We start from the raw sequence: 24,256 nt of genomic DNA on the forward strand, positions 1-24,256 counted from the left end.
TTTAAAAGTGACAAATTTTTAAAGAAGAACCAATCACTTATTTCCCACTTCTGTGAAATATCAGCTATATACAGGTTTCTGGGCTCTCCTCCCCTTATGCCTTTTAAATTTTTTCATCATTGTAATCACACACTAAATACTGTTCTTTGTACTGACCATCATGTCTTATCCATTTTTTATATTGCTGCAGAATCATTATAATTTTTGATTCTGGTGGAATCAAATGGAATTTTTCAATTAAATATGTTCTTAGAATATCTAATAATCCTTATTCTGATTTCAAATTTGTATTCAATTTAATTCTTAACCCTCACCTGTGTTTAAAGAAAACAAACCAATAAACCAATACACTTCATATCTTAAGTACCTGTAGGAAAACCTGGTCCTTCCTAAAATGCAAATTGTCCATGGCCAAACAAAAAGCTGCTCAGTTCTGAGAAAGTATTAATAAATTCTAAAGAGACAATTTATTCTACCTTAATAAGTAAGTAGCTTGAAAATCCTGGAAATAGAAAGAAAAAAAGAACAGAAACCAACTAACAGAATATGATTATTAAATTGCTCAACTAACATATTATTATATCTAAAGATGTCAAATTTTAAGAGAGTACAACAGTTTAAAAAATATCAGTTTTTACTTCATATAATTCTTTCTTACAAAACCAAAAGCTGAGGAAGTAAGAGTAATGTAAGATAATCCTTCAGTTTGTGAAAGTATTTATCACAAGTTCCCTTAAGTGAGTTTGAAATATAATAAATACGCACAAATTAAATTGCTTCAAAGCTTTTTGGGAGTGAACCTAAAATAAAAATTAGCAATTCCTGTCCTCAACTTTAGGATATAGAAGCAACAGGCTCAACTATGAATAGTGACTATGAATAGAAGGCAAGAAAAAAACACAAACACACAAAACTGAGCCATTGGCAAGAAAGTAGCTTTCAGTTTCTAGTTGTTTAGGAAAAAATCTTGAGAATGCATCAAGGGAATCTATAACACCTGTTGCATGAAGAAAAAATATACATTTAAAATGTCTCAGGGAATTCCCTGGCAGTCCAGTGGTTAGGACTCCACACTTCCACTGCAGAAGGCACAGGTTTGATCTCTGGTTGGGGAACTAAGATCCCACATGCTGCACAGCACAGCCAAAAAAATTAAAATAAAAAAAATGCAATTAAATTCTTATTTAAAAAAAATAAGTGTCTTACCGTTTGTCCTTCAATACCACCTTGTTCGTCAACTTTTGTTTCTTCCTCGTGAACTGCGTTAGACTCATTTTCTTGTTCATTATACTCTTCTTGGAGATCTTTGCTGACTGCTGCTTCTACACTCTTAACTTCATCTTTGCCAAAGTAAGTTACCGTGGACGTGTGTTCCTGTGGTGCTGTTGGAACAGGGCCTAATGGCGTGACATGATCATAGTGAGTATGTAGGAGTCGTAGAGCAATGTCAGATGTTGCTAATATCCTTGGAATTTCAAATCCAATTTGTGTCTCAGAGAATCTGATACTTCTGTACCTGTTAATTAATTTAACAAAAAGGATGAGGTTCTAGAAAATTCTATGTCTGTTGTAAATTTATACCTAAGCAGTATTTCTCTCCACTTTAATTTCACCACAGTTTTGAGTCCTGACCCATACTTGCTTTCTTTGCAGCATTTGGATCCAGTTGCTGATGTTACCTTCTCAAAACTCTCTCTTGGGATCCATGACTCCATACTCTTCTCCTCCATCTCTGGCAGCTCCTTCTCTGTTTCCTTTGTATGGTCTCCTTCCTAAGCATCCCTTAAACGTTGATGTTACTTGACTCTCCATCCCGAGCCCTTCTTTCTTCTCCCTCTACATACTCTCTCTGGATATTATTATTTCTATGACTTCAATTATTATTTATATTATCAGGAGTGTTTAACATGAGTTCTATGTTTCCTAGGGGAAGAAGCATCCCTGAATGAACTTTAAAAGGTCCCAAAATGCCCTTACATATGTGTGAGCATATGTAATAAAGTTCATAAGAGTCTATGACACCCCAAAAGTTAAGAACTATCAATCTGTATGACTCTGCAAAATATGTCTCCAACTCAGATTTCTCTCAATGCTTTCAGACAGTTGCACTTTGATGTGTCATAGGTACTTCAAACTCAACAAGTCTGACACTGAGCTCATCATACTGACCACCCCCTGCTCTCTCACCATCACCATCAAAGTAAAACAAAACTTGTTCTGCTTCCACTATTCCTTATCTTAGTAAAAGACACCATCTAATTCTCTTCTTAAGCCTGGATAGTTAATACAGGGATATTCATTTTACTTTTCTTCTTTTAAAATTATAGATTAATTTCCTTCATCCTTCTGGATATAACATATTTTACAATGAAAAAGGTTATATTAATATATTGACTCTGATTTAAACCACAGAGTATTTTGTAGCAAATGTAACTTGGAAAATACTTTGTTCCTCACTTTTACTAAATACCAGAAATAAAGTCCAATACTTTCCACTGTCACAGGACTAGTCTTTTCAGAGTTGGGACCAGAACCTAGGCCTCCTAACTTTTATTCAGATCATTTTTTCCTAAAACTTGCTGTCATACTAACTCAATTATTTTGAAATGTTTGAGATAAAGCAGCAACCAAATGATCGTGAATTTATCATTATCTCTATCATTCCTCAGAATGATATTATTTTGTTGAAAATAATCGGGGAAACATCACTTAAATTATCTAAAAAATAATAAATATGAAAAGTATTCTTTTTTGAAAGTATTATTTTTAACAGTTCACAAAAGATAAATTTTTAAAAAGTTTCAGATTGCCATGTAGAAAGCACCTACCACTTCTACTTTTTGGTGGGGAGGGAGGTTAAGTGGGTGAAAAGAAGAGGAGGACCCTGATATTTAGTCAGTGTATATTTGTGCTAGACACCATGCTATGTATGACCTTTACATGTGTTAACATTTAATCCTCAGCCCAATCCTATTAAGTTAAGTGATATAATCATCATTTTACTGTTGATATACTGAGGCATAACAAGGCTAAGTAACTTGCCTAAGATAAATGGCAGGTCTCTGAGTCAAACCCCAGTTGGCTGACTTTCTAACATGGGTTTTTATAAGTATGCCATGCTGCAATGCAACAGGCATCTGCCTGGTCATGTGACTATAATGTCTTCAGACCTACAGTATCACCCATGGGAATACCTTGGATTTTTCTTGAGGTTTGCCCATACATATAGAGTAACATTTTCATCTCGAATGACTTTTTCCATGTTTCCACTGTCCAGATCTGCTAAAGTACTAGCTTGCTGTAAGAGAAAAAGAAAACATTATTAAGATTAGAGGTCTCATAAATTATGCAATTTAGATAAGTTATTTCATCACTTAGGTGTTGGATTCCCTTCAATATTAAAAGAGTTATTTGGGGACTTCCCTGGTGGTGCAGTGGTTAAGAATCCACCTGCCAATGCAGGGGACACGGGTTCGATCCCTGTTCTGGGAAGATTCCACATGTCGAGGAGCAACTAAGCCTGTGCACCACAACTACTGAGCCTGCATTCTAGAGCTCGCGAGCCACAACTACTGAAGCCCACGCGCCTAGAGCCGGTGTTCCTCAACAAGAGAAGCCACCGCCATGAGAAGCCCGCACACCGCAACAAAGAGTAGCCCCCGCTCGCCGCAACTAGAGAAAGTCCACGCAGAGCAGCAAAGACCCAACGCAGCCAAAAAATAAATAATAATAAAAAAAGAAACCTTGAAAAAAAAGTAAAAATAAAAGAGTAATTTGGGTAAAAATAAGGTTCAATCAAAATAACAAAGAATTGTTTTAAAAAATTATCTAAACGATAAAAACATATTTACTCAATTAAATATGCTCCCCATTTTCTACTCAGTTTCTCTTACGGTGTCTAAGGATTGAAGTTGCTCCTGTATTCCCAGGTAGCACTTGTGGATTACTCTTAGGTTACCCTTTTCAATTTTAACATTATTGTGACTTTTCATTTTAACTATATACATGCTTCTTTATCCTTACCTTATTAAAATGTAGATTATACTACTGCAAAAGGTAGCCTATTTCTGAACATGCCAAGTTTAGAAAACAAAATATCCAGATGAGTCATGTGTTTTACTAGTCCAATACTTGATAATCAACATTAAACACACAATTTAAGGATGTTCTTAAGAATTCTTTTATAAAGACTAACATAGCTTGATGCCTATTGCTTAAGATATTAGTTTTTCAAAGGGCTTAAATAAGTCAATATGTATTTGGTTCCTATAATGTAAAAATTTAAATGTACTGGGAGTTGAATTTATTGCTTTTTTATTTTTTCAGTGATTGTTCTGGGAATTCCCTGGTGGTCCAGTGGTTAGGACTCTATACTTCCATTTCACGGGGCACAGGTTCGATCTGTGGTGGGGGAACTAAGATTCTGCAAGCTGTGCCAGTGTGGCCAAAGAAGAAAAAAAAGAAAAGAAAAAAAAAAGAAATAAAAGTGATTGTTCTCCCACACTTTTTTTTTCTGTGACATTAACTTTTTGAAGTGTCCAGGATAGTTGCCTTGTAGAACTGTTCCACACTGTGAATTTATCTAGCTGTTTCCTCATGGTTTAACTTGCTCCTCTGTTCCCTTTATTTTTTGTACACTGGAAGTTAGGTCTAGGTAGGTTTAATCAGATTAGATGAACAATTTTCGGCAAGAAGGCACAATAGGTAATGTTGTGTTCCTCACATTGCATCCTATCAGGAGGCATATGATGTTCTACTGTTAACAATGTGGACTTCATCACTTAGTTAGCGTGGTGACTACCCCTATCTCCCCTTGCAAAGTACATTTATCCTAGTCAATAAGTAATCTGTGGTCTAATACTTTGGCACTATGAGAATAATGTGTTCCCAAACTTTCCGCCTACTTACTGAGGTAGCCATTGATGATCCTTATCAATTATTACATTGGGGATTGAAAAATGGTTATTATCTTACTGATCATTCCTTCCACATTCATCAGGTGGTATTCTTCTGTAAAGAACTGTTCTCTCTACCCGCCACTCCACTTTCTCCTTTCCATTTTGGAATGTCACTATAGACTCATGAATTTTTATTTTATTCAAGGTTCTATAATCCAGAGGTCCCCAACCTTGTTGGCACCAGGGACTGGTTTCGTGGAAGACAATTTCTCCACGTACTGAGGTGGTGGGGGGGAACGGTTCAGGCGGTAATGTGAGCGATGGGAAGCCATGGGGAGCGGCAGATGAAGCTTCCCTCGCTCACGCACCACTTACCTCCTGCTGTGCGGCCCCGTTCCTAACAGGCCATGGACCAGTACCGGTCCTTGGCCTGGGGGTTGGGGACGCCTGCTATAATCAATTATAGTCATTATTCTTTCTGATATTCAAATTATCCCCAACTTGACCAGTGGGAGCTTCTTTTAGTCCTCTCTCTTTGGCTACGACTCCATTAGTCTTTGAGTATTTACTTGTTTTCTAGCACAAGATAACTCAAACTCATCTTTCAATAACAACCTTATCTTTCACTTTCCCTGCCCCAAACTCGAATCAGCCATTTACCACAATTAGACCTGGTTCCTTTTTATGGAATAAAAAGAAATCTGGTTCATACTGATACTTCCATTACAAATTTAACATTACGGTATTTTTTTCTAATCTTCTTTTCTTCTATATATCTTTTTTCTCTTAGAATAAAAATCTTGATTACTAATAATTATAATACATTTCCTTACTGGCTTTTTCTTACGATATAGATAAAATAGCTGCAAAATTATAATATGAATATTACTGCCAAGAATAAACTTAACAATAACAATAAGCCTTCTTTACAGTTTTTTTTTTTAATTTATTTATTTATTTTTGGCTGTGTTGGGTCTTCATTTCTGTGCAAGGGCCTTCTCTAGTTGTGGCAAGTGGGGGCCACTCTTCATCACGGTGCATGGGCCTCTCACTGTCGCGGCCTCTCTTGTTGCGGAGCTCAGGCTCCAGACACGCAGGCTCAGTAATTGTGGCTCATGGGCCTAGTTGCTCCGCAGCATGTGGGATCTTCCCAGACCGGGGCTTGAACCCATGTCCTCTGCATTAGCAGGCAGACTCTCAACCACTGCGCCACCAGGGAAGCCCTACAGTTCTTTTTATAATTAGAACATATTCTACCAAGCCTATAAAGGTGATTGTGTTCTAGACCAAAAGAAACCAAGAGAGAAAACAGCCAAAAGCAAGGTGTGACCTTACACTGTTTTCTGATTTAAAAAACAAAACAAAACAAAAACAGCTATAGAAGATATTCATGGAATATTAGGGAAAATTTAAATATGGACTGGATATTGGAATACATTATGGAATTATTAATTTTCTTAGGTATAACAATGGCTCTATAATTATTTGAATATTATCATTAGTACTAAGACATTTGGGAAAAATAGAGTGACTACCAGTAATTGTAATCTTGTGTCAACTGATTTATCTAGAGTGTATAGCTAACATACAAGGTTTTGTGAATTTATTTTCATAATGGTCCTGGTAAACTTTAGCAAGTATAAGAAAAAAAAATCTAGACTTTAGCTACACTGATAATGTTTCATTTCTTTAAAAATAAAATATTCACAGTTGTTAAATCTGGATAAATACATGTGCCTTAAGTTGTTCTACTGACTTTTCCATAACCTTTTAAATCTTCAAAAAAAATAAAGGACACTGGACTTTAAAAATTATATAATATAAAATCTTAACTCTTACAAAAGTCAATAATAACATATAAAGCAAAATATCACACTTACTCTGAGAAGTATTTCTGTGGCTATGTTAAACTTAAGATGAAGGAGCTCCTGCAGTTCTAGAATTGATCCTTGGTACTGTATTATATTTTTCTCTTGCAAATCATATGATGGAGTTTCCAATAAAATTAACTTCAATTTCTCAATTAACTATAAGTAAAAGTAAAAATATAAAGTAAAAATTTACGATTGAAGTAATCTGACACACAAAGAAAAAGTGAAATGGGGGACGTTTTATCACTTTTGAATTGAGGAACACATCACCAGTAAAACATATAAAAATACTTTTCTGTATTTATTCTATTATTTAAGATCCTGGAAAAATAAAATATTTCCTCCAAAAGCTCCACTATAAGAATTCTATACTATGTGTAACAGAGCTGTCATTAGCGAGCTGATAGAGGAGGCACAGCTTGTCACTACTTAAGACTGTGGAACAATAGAAACAATAACAAAATGATGAGGAGGAGGAGAGTGAGGAGGAAGAGGAAGAGGAGGAGGAGGAGAATTACTAACATTTACTGAATGCTTACTATTTGCCAGGAACTGTTCTAAATGCTTTATATGTTTTAATCCATTTCATCCCATCATAACTCTATAAGGTAGGTACTGTTGATTGTGCCTATATTATAGATGAGGAAACTGAGGCAACCTGGTTCCACCAGTAAGGAGCTTGGAAGACACCACTCAATCCTAACAAGTGAAAAGCTGAACAGACTGAATAACCAACCACTATTCTTTGTTCCATAAAAGAGGGGAGGACACAGAGCAAATCCCTGTCCCCAAGATTGGAGAGACCTACAGGTGAATACAGGGAGTCAGTTTATCAGAGCAGAATGTCAGGAGCAGAAACCACTGCAGGAACCAGTGCCAGGTTTGTAAACCTGAACTGTAAACAATGAATTGCTGGGAACTCAGGGTGGAAAACTCTGAGAGTTAAAAACTCCCAGAGGGGGGCTTCCCTGCTGGTGCAGTGGTTAAGAATCCGCCTGCCAATGCAAAGGACACGGGTTCGAGCCCTGGTCCAGGAAGATCCCACATGCCACAGAGCAACTAAGCCCATGCACCACAACTACTGAGCCCATGTGCCACAACTACTGAGACCGCATGCCACAACTGCTGAAGCCCGTGTGCCTAGAGTCCATGCTCTGCAACAAGAGAAGCCACCGCAATGAGAAGCCTGCGCTCCACAACGAAGAGTAGCCCCTGCTCAGTGCAACTAGAGAAAGTCCGTGCGCAGCAACAAAGACCCAACGCAGCCAAAAATAAAAATAAATTAAAAAAAAAAAAACCTCCCGGAGGATGAAGTCTTGGGAGGGTGAGAGCCCATAGTATTGTGAGACTTACCTGCAGGAGCTCAACCAGGTCCCCACGATAAATATGGGGGAAAGAAATTCCCTCCTGCTTCTGGCAGGAGGAGGGGGAAAGGAAGCATTTTGAAATACGCCTGAGCACTCTGTTCTTAACAAGGCTTGATCTCAGGGGAAATTAATTAACTGGAGCCTAACCTGCTGGAATTTTATCAGAGCCGAACTCACCTGGGGGAAAGGAAATACCCAACTCCAGCTGGCTCTAGCCATTCCCTCTCACCTAAGAGGGGATAAGAAAAAGTAAAAACGCTTGTGAAGTTCACCGTCCAGAGGCATAAGCTTACTTAAAGACTGAGACCTAATCACAAGACTATAGAAGTCTTCCCCTCCCCCAACCTACCTCACCACCACATTATTAAAGGCTTATTTACAGCAGTTCTTTTTACCCAGTACATCATGTCTGGCTATCAAGAAAAAATTAAAAGGTATACCAAAAGGTAAAAACCACAATTTGAAGAGACAGAGCAAACATCAGAACCAGACATGGCAGGATATTATAATGATCAAACCAGGAATTTAAAACACCTGTTTTTAATATGCTAAGGGCTCTAATGGATAAAGTATTCAGCATGCAAGAATAGATGGGCGATGTAAAGCAGAGAGATGGAAATCCTAAGAAAGAACCAAAAAGAAATGCTAGAGATCGTAAACACTGCAACAGAAATGAAGAATGTCTTTGAAAGACTTACTCCTTAACTGGACACAGCTGAGGAAGGAATCTCTGAGCAAGAGAATTTATCAATAGAATCCTCAAAAGACCAAAAAGCAAAGAGAACAAGGACTTAAAAAAACAGAACAGAATATCCAAGGACCTTGGGACAACTACAAAAAAAAGGAAGCACACACATAATGGAAATACCAGAAGGAAAAGAAAGAGAAAGGAACAGAAGAAATATTTGAAATAATAATGACTGAGAATTTCCCCCAAACTAATGTCAGACACCAAACCACAGATCCGGGAAGCTCAGAGAACACCAAGCAAGATAAATGCCAAAAAAAAACCTATTTAAGCATACCATTTTCAAAATACAGAAAATCAGAGACAAAGAAAAACTCCTGACAGCAGCCAAAGGGAAAAAAACACCTTACCTTTAGAGGAACAAAGTTAAGAATTATATCCAACTTCTCAGAAATCACACAAGCAGGAAGAAAGTGGAGAGATATTTAGAGTGTTGGGAGAAATTAAGGTACAGCATGATCAAGGAACAATTAATAAATAGCAAAGTTTAATTTTGAACACTGACATAGATAACATACAGAAAATTTCTAAATTAAGAGAGATAGCTGGGTAATATGGGCTCAAGCCAGAAAGCTGGGCTTCCATCTTTGCCACCTCTTACCAGTGGTGTGATTTGGGGCAAGTTATTTAACATCTCTGTGCCTCGCCTTCTTTGTTTGTAAAATGGGGATAACGGTGCATACCTCACAGAGTTACTGGGGGAATTCAGCAACAACATGAATAAACTGAACCAGGCTGAGAAAGCCTGGCATAGTAAATATTATATAAGAGTTTGTCAAATAAATAAATTTGATAATTTGGAACTTGGTGTTTACCATGCGATCACTGCTATCCAATTCTTTCTGTTAAGTCTTGTGGCTTCCTGCTTTAGTTTCCTATTATTATTGATTACTCTCCTCATCTAGCTCCTGTTTTGTTTCACTTATCCTTTTCTCATCTTCCCTACTATTCATTACTTCTGCTTCTGTATCCCACATTCATAACAGGAAGGTGTCACATCCAGCTCATCACTGGTGAACTTTAGTACTACTTCCTGCTGCCTTCCTGCTAATGAAAGAGCAGCAGATTCCTGGACCAGCATCACGCTATGGCAGCTTCCCTGGGAGAGAGAATATGCAATGGCAAGAATACTGTATGATGAATCCATCAGCATCCAAACACTTCATGGAAGGCTCTTTGGAGTCTTTGGAAAGTCAGAGTAATGCCCATCTAAGGTCTTATAGGGGACCGTAAGCAAGTCACAACCCGTTTCTTCATATGTAAAATGAATCTCATAAGCTTGTTTTCCAGATTAAATTAGGCGAGCATGTTATGACCGTAACAGTCTGGAGTTATTCCATTTTATAGCAACATGGAGAAGTAAACCACAGTGACAAGAAGCACAACATGGCAGAAATGGAAACAAAAAGCATTAGAGGATAAAAGGACCAAGAGGAGTGAATTCCTTCTAGTTTCTAATATTATGTAGGTGTGTCTAAGTGTGGATTCCTTTCTTTGTATCCTAACTTGGGATTTGTTGGGTTTCTGAGGATTCTGGAAAATCGTCAGCCACTATCTCTTTGAATATTGTCTCCCTCATTCTTCTATGTCTCTCTGTCTCCTTCTGGTACTCCTTATCAATATACATTTAGTCCTTTTTGCTCCATCATACATGTCTGTTAACTACTCTTTGATATTTTTCATCTCTTTATCTCTCTGTGCTGTATTCTGATAAATTCTTCAGTCTAATTCCTGACTCACTCATTATTAAGAATTCTCAGTAGAGACATTTTTGTTTTCCCTTCATTAAGCTAAACGTTGAGCCAATCAAGCTCTTAACATCTCCCTTTGCAAAGTAGGTTTTCCCCTATTTATCCACATTACCATTTTGAGGTTCCCAGCCATAAAAGTGTCTCTGATCCAACTTGCTACCTTCCTTGTACCCTAGGCTTTGCCTCCTGATTGCCCTTTAAACCAGTGCTAAGCCACCAGGGGTTAACAAATAGACACTCTCTGGGAGACCACTGACTTTGAGACTTGCCCACTTTTCTGAATTGTTTTATGGCCTCCAAGATTCTCCTTTGCCTTCTTTTGAGCTAGGCAATGGATTTAAATGTCGTTAAATTTTTTTTCCTAGCATTTTTAAGTGCATTGGTAATGTGGTAGCTCCTCAGGTTAGCCTATCCATCCTATTTGCAGAAACAGAAGGTAGGATATTCTTATTCATCTTTGTACTTCCAGTGCTTAAAAGAGGTGCCTGGCTCATAGTTAACATTAAAAAAAACGTGTAGTGAATCACTGAATGGTGCACAATTCTGGCTGAGGATAAAACCATACATTTTTGCACTCGAGCTATCTACATAAATGGATGCAACTTGATTTTTTCTTGAATTAGATATACATACAGTTACTGTTTCAAATTTATGTTAGGCTGATCTTACCTAAGGTGGCAAGAGGTTTTTAGGAGTGCCAAAAATAAAAAAGAAAACAAAAAGATGAGCAAATATGTTTCTCCACAGCCAAGGAAGTAGTAGTGTTATTAACTGAAAAATACTTTATTTAATTTATTTCTATTTTTAGAGTCAATATCAGACAATTGTAATTTACATAATTTAAAATTACAGAATAATACTTAAATACTTACATTTAGCACTAGTTTACTCTTCGTAGTCACTGCCTCAAAAGTCTCATTGGTTTCCTCTTTCCACAAGCTAATAAAAGTATTAATTTCTTGGGATATTGAAGGATCAGGACTCCCATCACATTGAATGTAGTGTTTCCACTGTGGAATAAAAATGTTTGAAGGTTCACACTGATGAAAATTTAACCAAAGATTAAATTACTTCTTTTTTGAAGCTTATAACCTTGTTTTCCATATTAGGCAAAAAACATATTATGACTTTAGTTACTTGAGATATCTCTAAAATAACCAAATTCCTCTTCATCAAAATAATTTAAAAGCCTCAATATTTCAAATAAATAGAAGTTCTATTTACTGTCATACTTTTATTTTTAAAAAAGTATTTACGAGTTGGTTTTGTTTTGCTTTCCTCTCTAATCATATAGCTCCTGTATGTACAAAAGCCAACACTTGAGCTAATTTCTACTTCTCAAATGACTACTAATTGTTAACTGCCACTGTCATTTTAGTATTAGTCCTTCCATTCATTTTGTAGTCTATGCAAATTCTACATTTGTAATCATATTGTACTTACAATTTTTTTTGTTTTAAATTATACTATAATCTTTTGCCATATTATTACAGTTTTTCCTTTTTATCCTGATAATCATCTACATTGTTTCCAAAGTTACACTGTTTTGAGCAACACTAGATTGCCTTAGGCTCAAACTTTTTATATTTTAATTTAGGATAATTTCCTCAGTATAGATTGTCCCAAATTAAATCAGAGTAAAAGGATATAAAAATTTCAAGGATCTTATTACTGACAAATAGATTTCTACAGAGCTATATGAATTTACTTTGCTACAAGCAATGTGAGAGAGATTTGTCAGATTAGAGATTTTTTTATAGACAAATTTAAAGTTTCTTGTTATTTAAACAGATATTGGATTATAACTCCCTCTTGTGGTACAAAAGTATTAGCTAAATAAATAATATCAGTCTTACCTGAGAAAGCAATCTACTATCTCGTTTCAATTTCTCTGCTTCAGGAAAACATGCCTCTAATAAATAAAGTTCTTCAAGCTCTTCATTTCTTCTTTCTAGATCCTGTTTCATGGGGATAGATACATTGATCTCTTCTTTAATTTCAGCTTTGTGTTTCATAAGTAGCACCTAAAATTTACTTGACAAGTATTTAATTTCAAGATGAATACTACAATCAGTTTAAATGTAACTGATATTTCCAAAAGTTTTCATCTGAAACAGTGGTGTGCGAAGTGTGATCTGCAGAATCCTGGTGGGTCCCCCAAACTTTTTCAGGATCTGTGAGGTCAAATCTATTTTAATAATAATACTAAGACTTTATTCGCTTTTTTTGCAGTGTACACATTTGCAAGATGGTTTAAAACTGCTGGCGCCTTAGCGCAAATCAAGGCATAAGCTATACTAGTGGTCATATTCTTCAGGGGAGAGGGGTGATAGCAGTCAGTTTCACATAAGAATGACCTGATGAAGAAGTGAAATTTATTAATTTTATTAGATGTCAAACCTTAAGTATATGCCTTTTTAATATTCTGTGTGATAAAATGGGAAGTATGCATAGAGCACTTCTGCTACATAACAAAGGACAATGCTATCTTCAGAAATAAACATTTATGCAACTATTTGAGTATTCTGTCAGACATTCTGTCAAAAATGAATGAATTGAGCATGTCACTTTCAGGAAACAACTCAAAGTATTTGTTGCCAGTGATAAAATTCAAGCTTTCAAATAAAAACTTGAATTTTAGAAAACCTATATCCACCACCAGGGAGCCTGACAGTTTCCCAATCCTTAAAAACTTTTCTGATTTGACTGGAGATGATACTAATGCATATGATTTTTTTTTTTTTTTGGATAATGAATGATAAAAATATGTCAACATTTGGAAGCAAATAATTCAGTGAACCAATTTTTTCCAAGCAATCAGTGCATTATGTTGCAAAATCATGCGTGGAAACAAGATCTACTCAAAGTGTAAGAAGAGATCAAGGTTTTAGTATAATAGAGTATGTAAAGTTCGTTGATTTGGTTTCAGATTCCACATTAAGGTGCTACCACGTATCTAGTTTCAGTATAGTATCAAAGAAGAATATCCACAATTATCTGAAAGGCTGTTACAACATTCCTCCTTTTTCCAACTACATATCTGTGTGATGCCAGATTTTCTTCACATACTTCAGTCAGAACAACATATTGTAACAGATGGAATGATGAAGTAGGTATGAGATCCAGTTGTCTTCTGTTAAGTCAGGGATTAAAGAGATTTTAAAAATATAGACAATGCCACTTATTTCCCTAATTAAAAATATATAGGGACTTCCCTGGCAGTCCAGTGGTTAAGACTTCGCCTTCCAATGTAGGGGGTGTGGGTTCGATCACTGGTCAGGGAGCTAAGATCCTACATACCTCTTGGCCAAAAAACCAAAACATAAAACAGAAGCAATATTGTAACAGATTCAATAAAGCCTTTAAAAATGGGCCACGTCAAGAAAAAAAAAAAAAAAATATATATATATATATGTGGTGATGGATGTTAACTAGACTTATTGTGGGATCATTTCACAATATATACAACTATCGAATCATTATTTTGTACACCTAAAACCAATATAATTTAAAATGTCAATTATACTTCAATAAATATATATATACGGTAATTGTTTTTTTAAATGTTAATGTATTTACTTTTTATTCATGTTTATGTTTAACAATGTTTAATCTCTATTAATATAATAGATGTTTTTAAGTTTCTGTTTTAATTTCTAATATAGTAAATATTGATAAACATAAACAAAAACTCCTTGGGGATCTTCACTTTTTAATAGTAATGAGGTTTTGTCCTGAGATTAAAATATCACAGAACTACTGATCCAATAATGAAAAATTCTGGTGAAAAAGAGAAGTGAAATTTTAAAAGGAGAGGTAGAATTTGAACATTTTTTGGTCCCTATTTAATTATCTATACGACAGATTGAGAATAATAACTTAATGGTTACAAGCATGGGCTCTGAAGCAAGACTACTTCTGTCTAAGTCCTGGCTCTGAAATTTATTAGCTGCTTAATCTCTCTATTCCCCAATTTCCTGATTTGTGAAATGTGGGTAATAATTTACCAACCATAACTTTATGGTAGGATCAAATGAATTAAACCAGTTCATATAGGCCTAAATATTACTGGTAGCTATGGGGGAGAATGACGTTAAATGGCCAAACAGATCTGATAGCCACATAGTTTGTCTTCAGTAATAATAGCATTAATGTTTATTTACTTTTGCTTCAAGTTTTCGCAATTTTTCTTTCTCAGTTCGTTGTATGTCAAGTCTTTCCATTTCTTCTTTTTCATATTTCACACGGGCTTCCTCTAAAGAACAACAACAAAAGAAATCTTTAGTCTGTTTTTAAGCCCTTAAAGTTATTTCAAATATTTAAGATGCAGTAATGGAATATTTGATAGAAGTCACAACCTTTATTGTGTGGTAGAAATAAAACTGCTAGATTTCTTTCAAAAATGTAACATGACTCTCGGACTTCCCTGGTGGCGCAGCGGTTAAGAATCCGCCTGTCAATACAGGGGACACGGGTTCAAGCCCTGGTCCAGGAAGATTCCACATGCCCCGGAGCAACTAAGCCTGTGCGCCACAACTACTGAGCCTGCACTCTAGAGCCCGCAAGGCACAACTACTGAGCCCACGTGCCACAACTACTGAAGCCTGTGTGCCTAGAGCCTGTGCTCTGCAACAAGAGAAGCCACCTCAATGAAAAGCCTGTGCACTGCCACGAAGAGTAGCCCCCGCTCTCTGCAACTAGAGAAAGCCTGCGCACAGCAATGAAGACCTAACTCAGCCAAAAATAAATAAATAAAAATAAATTAAAAAAAAAAAAGTAACATGACTCTCAAAATTTCTGGGCCACAATGATATTTCTCTTCTCCAAAAAGTTTATAGCAATCCAATAATGATTTTAATCAATGAAAAATGACAAATCTATCATGGGTAATTAAGGAGAGGTAAAATCTTCAGAAGATTTCCATAACCGTGTGACATCTACATCATCAGAAGTAACTATCTTAATCTTCCCTTGCTTACACTATTAAAAAACAAAATATGAAATATATGTTGAAGAATATGAGTTTAACCCAATATAATAAAACATTCCCCAAGATGTAGATCCTGATACTGTATTATTATCATGAGTCACCCAAAAAAGATTTATATGATTATACATTAAAAAATCAACATGGAAACTAAGAACAGACATTTAAAACCTGAATCTGAATCAACAGATATTCTTCATGCTAAAAGCTACAACCATCTGAAATATTCAGATTGTTTTTTTAACATCTTTATTGGAGTATAATTGCTTTACAATGTTGTTAGTTTCTGCTGTATAACAAAGTGAATCAGCTATATGCATATGTATATCCCCATATCCCCTCCCTCTTGTGTCTCCCTCCCACCCTCCCTATCCCACCTCTCTAGGTCATGACAAAGCACTGAGCTGATCTCCCTGTGCTATGCAGCTGCTTCCCACTAGCTGTCTATTTTATATTTGGTAGTGTATATATGTCAATATTACTCTCTCACTTTGTCCCAGCTTACCCTTCCCCCTCCCCATGTCCTCAAGTCCATTCTCTACGTCTGTGTCTTTATTCCTGTCCTGTCGCTTGGTTCATCAGACCCTTTTTTTTTTTTTTTTTAGATTCCATATACATGTGTTAGCATATGGTATTTGTTTTCTCTTTCTGACTTACTTCACTCTGTATGACAGACTCTAGGTCCATCCACCTCACTACAAATAGCTCAATTTCGTTTCTTTTTATGGCTGAGTAACATTCCATTGTATATATGTGCCACATCTTCTTTATCCATTCATCTGTCGATGAACACTTAGGTTGCTTCCATGTCTTGGCTACTGTAAATACTGCTGCAATGAAGATTGTGGTACATGACTCTTTTTGAATTATGGTTTTCTGGGCATATGGTATATGCCCAGTAGTGGGAATGCTGGGTCATATGGTAGTTCTATTTTTATAAACTATTCAGATTTTTAAAGTCACTTTTTATTATTTTAAATGACCAAATTTTCATTAATTTTTACTGGACATTCTTTAACAAATGAAAGTCCTCTTTAAACTTGACAAATAAATATTATTAAACTATAAGAACTTAGGCTGCTCTGTGTATTTCTTGCTAGTGTATATTCCCCATATTTAATTTGAGTTTCAGAATTCTTACTGCACAATCAGTACCAATGCTCTTAATTTAATCAATAAGTATAAACGTCTTATACTTAATTTAATTAAGATAGGGTTGCCATATTTAGCAAATAAAAATATAGGATGCTCAGATGAATTTGAATTTCAGATAAACAATGGACTCTTTTTTTGGTTCAAGTATATCCTAAACATTGCATGAGGCAAATTATCCCAAATTATCCACTGTTTATCTGAAATTCAATTTAACTGGGCATCCTGTATTTTAACTGGCAACTCTCCTTCAAGATATACCTGAAAATGATTGGCGTGTACTAACAGAAATTTCTGGGTACCCTTTAAATAGTAAATAGCTATTATAAAACAGATTAAATTCAAAAAATTAAAAATTTTGAAAACTGTTTTTAAAAAGTATTGACTGGATGACAGAAATACAAACCTATTGTTAGTATTACCTGCATATGACAATAGTTATCACTGTGTGTTTTATACCTTCCTCCTTTTGTCGTTTCTCCTCCTCCTCTTGTAGCTGCTTCAACCGGTCAGCTTTGGTGATTCTCTTTTTCTTACTGCCAGACTTAATAAAGGCCACAATTTTTAAAAAGCTTATTCACATGTACTCAAATTACTTAAAAACACATATCCCTCAACTAGCAATTATGAAAAACACTTTTACTTTCATGAATCCAGTCTTCTACTCATTCAAATAAGACTGCCTATTAAGTGCAAAGCCTTGACTCAGTGCCTTGAGGACAAAGTATGGAAACAAGTAGGAAAATTAACATATAAATTATTCAAAGGCAAGAGTGACAGTGACAAGTATATACAATTTAATTCTCTCATTCTCAGTTTTCACATCTTTAAAGTGGTGCTAAATAAAACCTCATTTCATTTTTGTAAGGATTAAAATAAAATATATGTAAAAATATCTTTAACACAGCTACATGTCTATAAAAATTAAAGATATTTTTATGACTAACAGATATAGAGTTATTTTGCAAGTGTGGAGTAAGGCCAAATTGTTTTCAACAGCTGGGATCAAGTAAAATTTTTATAGAGTATCTAATATTTAAGTTTGTGCCCAAAAGATTTTAACATTCAGATATGAGAGGAAGATACTCCAAGAAGAGGGAAAGGCAGGCATAAGATATGGAGTTGGGAGAGCACTGGATAGGCCCTAGGAAAACCCCAAGAAGAGGTAATGATGGACATAAGAATGGAAAAGAAGGTTGGAGCCTATGCTGTAGAGATTGGACATTATGCTAAAAGAATTGGAAACCCCCTAAAAGTTTTCCAGGTCTGTGGCTATTATCTGGAAAACAAACCTGGTGTTAGGGGAAAAAAATGATTGTAAAGATGATACATTTTGGCTACTATTAACAATAATTAATAAAGTCATGACAATGGAAATGCTGATGGGGAATGGATCCAATAAATATTTTATAAGTTAACTTATTTGATAATGATTAAAACTGGAGTCATGGAGAGGAAGGAGTCAGAGAAGAATCAAAAAAGAAGAATAGTAGTCCCGAAGATGCAAACTTGAAAGAGAAACTGTTTAGAGAAATTTAATTAGTATGAAGTGCTGCTGGAGCATCCAGGCAATGCTTGCAGGCTTTGAAACTGAAGAACTGAGATGTAGCAAAGAGATCAGGGCTACAGAATACAGATTTGAGGACTATCTTGGTGATGACCGCCTCCCCTCCATTTTCCCTAGGGGAGAGTATGGAAAGAGAAGTGCACCACCTAAATTTAGGAATCAACTGAGTGGTTAATCCTAGGGATACACAGACTCTTGGATGACCACCTGCTTTTTGGCTTACCTACTGCAGGATGCTCCACTGGGGTCTCTAATCCATTAGCCCTATCACTTTTTCACCATTCATCAACCCCCGCATACTGTCACTTCTTCCTTACTCTGGTTAGATTTCACAGTTCATCACATAATCACTAACTTATATATCTCTGCCTTCCCTATTTTCCTCTCCCTCTGAGAAGCTCAGCCGGCAAATTCCTAGTTCTAGTTAAACCCAACTCTCCACTTATTCTGAGCTAGCAATAGGAGCAGCTGAACCTTGCCAGAGAGAAATACATGAGCTCAAATTTGTGAGCACACATTTTAAACAGGCTCTAAGCACCATACAGTATTCTTATTGTTATTTCATTCTCTTCACTCTTCCAAAATCCTCTCCTCTTTCCTACTCTCAACTGTTGACTTTACCTCTTACATCACTAGAAACTTTTAAGAATACGCTCCTTTACACACCAGATCTTTTAATCTACCTCTATCTTTGTCTTCCTTCCTTCCTGTTACACTGGATGAACTGGATGTACCTTCTGCTATTTAAGTCTGAATCCACCACTTGTACACTAGATCCTATCCCTTATTGCCTATATAAGACTTGGGTCCTGTAATTAACACCTCTAGTTATTCATAGATCTCTCCCTCCCTGGATTTCACATCCCTCTTCCTCTTTTGCTCCAATGCTGTTACCCTTTATATTAGACTGCCTAAAGGGAGTTGCCCACTGCTTTCACGTCCCCATTTTCTGCATACCCCATTCTAATCAGGCTTTCATTTTTATTTTTCCATTGAAACCTCTCTTGTCATGGAACCTTAAGATGGCCATGTTTCCAATGACAATGGCCAATTTTCGGCCCTCATTTTACTCATCTGTTATCATTATTTGACGAAGTTTTCTTCTTCCATCTTGAAATATTTTCTTCATTAGGCCTTCAGGTTGGTACTATCTGAATTTGCTTCTTCCCTCCTTCTTAGACTTCTTCTCTGGTTTCTCCTCCTCAGGTGTAGTTGATTAGTAACTTTAAAAATTATTTGTTCATATAGTCCCTAAAAGGATTTTGAAAAGCTATGTACCCCCTTCACACATTTTTAAGTTGACATTGAAAACTTTTTACCACAAGTTTAAATAACTTCAAATGTTGTACTTTCTAGTATATCATATATAAAAGAAAACTTTTACATCACTCCTTTAAATATATCCATCACTATTTAAAATATATCCAATGGATCTATCGATACATACTATAGTGATTTGACGGCCAATATCAAATAAAAAAATATGAACAAGCTTTTCTTTAATAAAAATTTTAATCCTTTTCTCTTTGAATTCATATTTCCATTCCACTTCCCCCACAGAATCTTATCCTAGTGTAATACACTTGAACAACTTTTGTTGATCTTCCTATCATATTTATGTTATAAAAATATGTATGAAAATTTTAATTTCCTTGACTCTAAGTTTCTAAGCAATACAAATTTTGCTCTGGATTGAGTTAACTTTATAATTATTTTCGGTACACAATTGAACAAAGCAACATTTTATATTACAAATTTTGATAGGTAAATATTAAAACATAAAAAGTAAAATTTTAGTAGATATGCGCCTTTTGATGAGATTGTTGGGTTTTTTCGTTTTCCTGGTTAGTTCATGATCCAAGGATAAATGTTAGCTATTGCTGAATGAAACAAGGATTCAGACAGATTCTATTTTAATTTTTATAGCTATAAGAAATGAGAAATTTGGTTTATATTAAAAAGCCGATGGGAATAGGTTTGTTACAGCTGTATCGTGCAGTTCTTTGAATTCTTTCCACAACATATGCCAAAAATTATATTGACTTACCAAAAAAATTACTCCTAGAGATAATCACTGATATTTGTAATGTTCTTCTTGTTTTGCTTTAAAGTTTTATTACATATGTATATATTCCTAAACAATAGTTTTCTTACCTTTGAATTTTTTCATAAATCCAATTATACTTTATGTATACAATTGTAATTTACTTATTTATTGTCATAAAATATACATAACATAAAATATACCATTTTAACCATTTTTTAGTGTGCAGGTCAGTGGCATTAAGTACATTTACATTGTTGTACAACCATAACCTCCACCCAACTCCAGAACTTTTTCATCATCCCAAACCGAAACTCTGTATCCATTACACATTAACTCCCCTTCTGCCCCCAACCCAGCCCCTATCAATCACCATCCTACTTTTTGTCTTTATGAGTTTGACTACTTTAGATATTTCCTATAAGTAGGATAATACAATATTTGTCCTTTTGTGTGATTCACTTCTTTAGATACAAATTATGGTTTGTAAGATTCACCCAAGGGGCGATATAGCAGTAGCTGTATATTTTCACTGCTGAATAGTAACTCATTAATTTATTTATCCATTCTTCTACTGATTGACATTGGATGGTTTCTAGTTTACTATCATGAATAATGCTGCTATAAACCTTTGAGTGTATGTATCCTGGTGTCCATACAAGAATTTCTCTACAATGTATACCTAGAAGTAAAACTGGTGGGTATGTGCATTTTCAATGTTGTTGAAGTTGAGTTTTCTAAAGTAATTATTCCAATTTACACTCTCATAATCATTATCCTAGTCAATATTTGTTAATTTCAGTATTTTGCTTCTCTGGCAGTTTTTTGTTTATTTAAAATATAGATACTTCTATCAGGCTAAAGAGGTACCCTTTAAGCTATTAAATGGTAAGGCATAGTAATTGAATTTTTAACTCCATCTAATTGTATGCATTTAATTTCTTACATTAAACCAATTCTGCCTCTCTGGAATAAGCTGAATTGGGTCATGATTTATTATCATTCTTGCTAACATTTTGTTTAGACATTTTGTATTAATGTTCATGTATGGGCTTCAATTTTCCTTTCTCTTGCTATTCTCAGGCTACCCCGGTAACTCAAAATTAATTAGGAATGCTTCCTCTTTTTTCATGCTCCAGAAGGATTTGTATAAAAGTGAAATAATTTATCTTTGAATGAAGGACTAGCTAACAAAGACTTACAGACCTAGAATTTTCTTTCTGGGAAAAATTTTAACCACTGATATAATTTCTTAAATGATTATAGGACTATTCAGGTTTTCTACTTCTTCATGAAACAGTGTGAGAAGGTTTTTTTTTCTATTTGTCTAATTCATCTAAATTTTCTAATTTATTGGCATATAAAGCTGTTCAAATTATGTCATTTATTGTTAAAGTCATGTCTCTCTTTTCATTCCTAATACAGGCATACCTTGGAGATACTGCGGGTTTGATTCCAGACCACCACAGTAAAGTGGTGGAATATTGCAAGTCATAATTTTTTTGGTTTCCCAGCCCATATAGAAGTTATGTTTACACTATACTGTAGTCTATTAAGTGTGCGATAGCACTGTGTCTAAAAAACTATACACACCTTAATTTAAAAATACTTTATTGCTAAAAAATGCTAACTATCATTTGAGCCTTTAGCAAGTCATAGGATTTGAAATATTGCAAGTATTACCAAAATGTGACACAGAGACACGAAGTGAGCAAATGCTATTGGAAAAATGGCACAGATAGACTTGCTCAACACAAACCTTCAATTTGTAAAAAATGCCATATCTGTGAAGTGCAATAAAGCAAAGCATGATAAAATAAGGAATGCCTGTATTAATTATTTATGCCATTTGTTCTTCTTGATAAAATTTACCAGAAAATTGTCAATTTTATCAGTATTTTCAGAGAAATAAATTGTGGCCTATTTATTCATTCAACTATTTTAAGAAATACTGAGAGTCTAATATGTGATAGGTATTTGAGATATATCAGTAAACAGAAATCCTTGTCTTAATGAACTTATATTCAAATGGGAAGAGAAAGACAAAAACAATAAACAAAATATTTAAAAATAATGTTTAAAATTGAGGACTAGTTGATTTACAGTATTAATATAAGTTTCAGGTATACAACATAGTGAGTCACAATTTTTAATGATTATACTCCATTTATAGCTATTATAAAATATTGGCTATATTCCCTGTGCTGTACAATATATCTCTGTGGTACAATAAACAAAATTGTAAAATAATTTATAAAATATTTTAGAAGATGAAAAGTGCTATGGGAGAAATCAAGGGGACACCAGACTGCAGGGGTCATTGGGGAAGGGATGAATTACAATTTTAAATACAGTGTTTAGGGTGGGCCTCATGGAGAAGGTAACATTTGAGTGAAGACTTGAAAGATATGAGGTTATAAATCCTCTCTATTGTATGTTTTATATTTTATTAATTTTTATATTTGTCTCTATTATTTCCTTCCTCCTCCTTACTTCGAGTTTCTTTTTCTTATTTCTTGAAGATGGTTTCGTTTCATTAATTTTTCATCTTCTAAAGTAAGTATTTAGGGCTACATATTTCCCTCTAAGTACTTCTTTAGACACATTCACAAATTTTGAAGTTTTTTTCTTATTACTGAGTTAAAATTATCTTTTTACTTCCATTATATTACTTCTTGACCCACTTGAGAATTTTTTTTAAATTCCCAGCATATTGTAACTTCCTGTTTATAACTTATTTCTTTGATTTTTAATCTTAATTTCATTAGGTTATAATACATGCTCTGAACTGTTTCAATTCTTTGAACTTTGAGAATAGTTTTATGTCACAGTACATTGTCAGTTTTGGAAAAAAAAATATGTGTGCTTAAGATTCTCTAGTTGTTGAGTGCAATGTTCTAAATATGTCTAATTCTTATTCTAACAAAGCTAATGATTTGTTCATGTTGTTCCAATCTTCTACGTCCTTACTGTTTTATTTTTTTTAATGCTTGTTCTATCAGTTACTGAAAGAAATCGTCCACTATGATTGTGAACTTGTCTATTTCTCCTGACAGTTCTCTGAATCTGTGCAATGTATATTTCAAGGCATTATAATTAGGTATATACAAATTTAAAATTATATTTTCTTGGTTAATCAAAACTTCATCATTACAAAATGACCCTCTTTATTTCTAGAAGTGCTTTTTGTCTTAAAGTCTACCATGTCTAATATTAATATAGTTATACCAACTTTCATCTTTCTATTATTTGCATAGCATGGCTTTTTCCATCATCTTACTTTAACTCTTCTGTATTTTTATTCTTTAGATGGTGTTTGTAAAAAGATTATTGTTGGATTTTATTTTTTATCCAATCTGACAATCTTTCTCTTTTGATTTTGGGTTTGTCTGGCCTTCTTTTCATATTTCTTGGTATCTTCAATTGATTATTTTTTTGTTAGTGCACTATTTTCCCTCTACTGGTTTGGAAGTTATATACTCTATTTATATCATTTGAGTGGCTATCCTAGAAAGTCAACCTATGTACCTAATATATAAATACATTTATCATACTACCAAAGAGTACAGGGACTTTAGAACATCTTAACTCAATTAATCCTTGCCCTACCCAAATTATACATTATTGTTGTCATATATCTTTTTAAAACAGTTTTACTGAGATAAAACTTACATACCATATAGTTCACCCATTTACAGTGTAGAATTCAATGGCTTTTAGTGTATTCAGAGCTGTGCAACCACCACCATAATCAATTTCAGAACATTTCCATCACCCCCCAAAAGAAATCCCATACCCATTAGCAGCGCCCCCTTCCATTTCCTCACAACCCCCCAGCTCTGTGAAACCACTAATCTACTTTCTCTATAGA

At 34.7% G+C, this 24,256-nt stretch overlaps 1 protein-coding gene across 3 annotated transcripts in view; it reads right to left on the minus strand.

The window, feature by feature from the left end:
* The window catches only part of CFAP94 (cilia and flagella associated protein 94), a 74,172-nt gene that overhangs the window by 40,401 nt on the left and 9,515 nt on the right, over positions 1 to 24,256 (minus strand). For 2 of the 3 annotated variants that reach the window (XM_036866099.1, XM_036866100.1), the window contains 7 exons: positions 17,234 to 17,318; positions 14,799 to 14,890; positions 12,492 to 12,593; positions 11,508 to 11,645; positions 6,779 to 6,925; positions 3,195 to 3,298; positions 1,207 to 1,516 (listed from right to left, as the gene is read on the minus strand). In XM_036866099.1, coding sequence (XP_036721994.1) covers positions 1,207 to 1,516; positions 3,195 to 3,298; positions 6,779 to 6,925; positions 11,508 to 11,645; positions 12,492 to 12,593; positions 14,799 to 14,890; positions 17,234 to 17,318 — 978 coding nt within the window. Of the gene's footprint in view, positions 1 to 1,206; positions 1,517 to 3,194; positions 3,299 to 6,778; positions 6,926 to 8,313; positions 8,366 to 11,507; positions 11,646 to 12,491; positions 12,594 to 14,798; positions 14,891 to 17,233; positions 17,319 to 24,256 lie in introns of those variants that run through there. The other variant, XM_036866101.1, reaches the window with a different exon arrangement.

Source organism: Balaenoptera musculus, chromosome 10 (assembly GCF_009873245.2).
Source record: "Balaenoptera musculus isolate JJ_BM4_2016_0621 chromosome 10, mBalMus1.pri.v3, whole genome shotgun sequence".
NCBI lineage: Eukaryota > Metazoa > Chordata > Mammalia > Artiodactyla > Balaenopteridae > Balaenoptera > Balaenoptera musculus.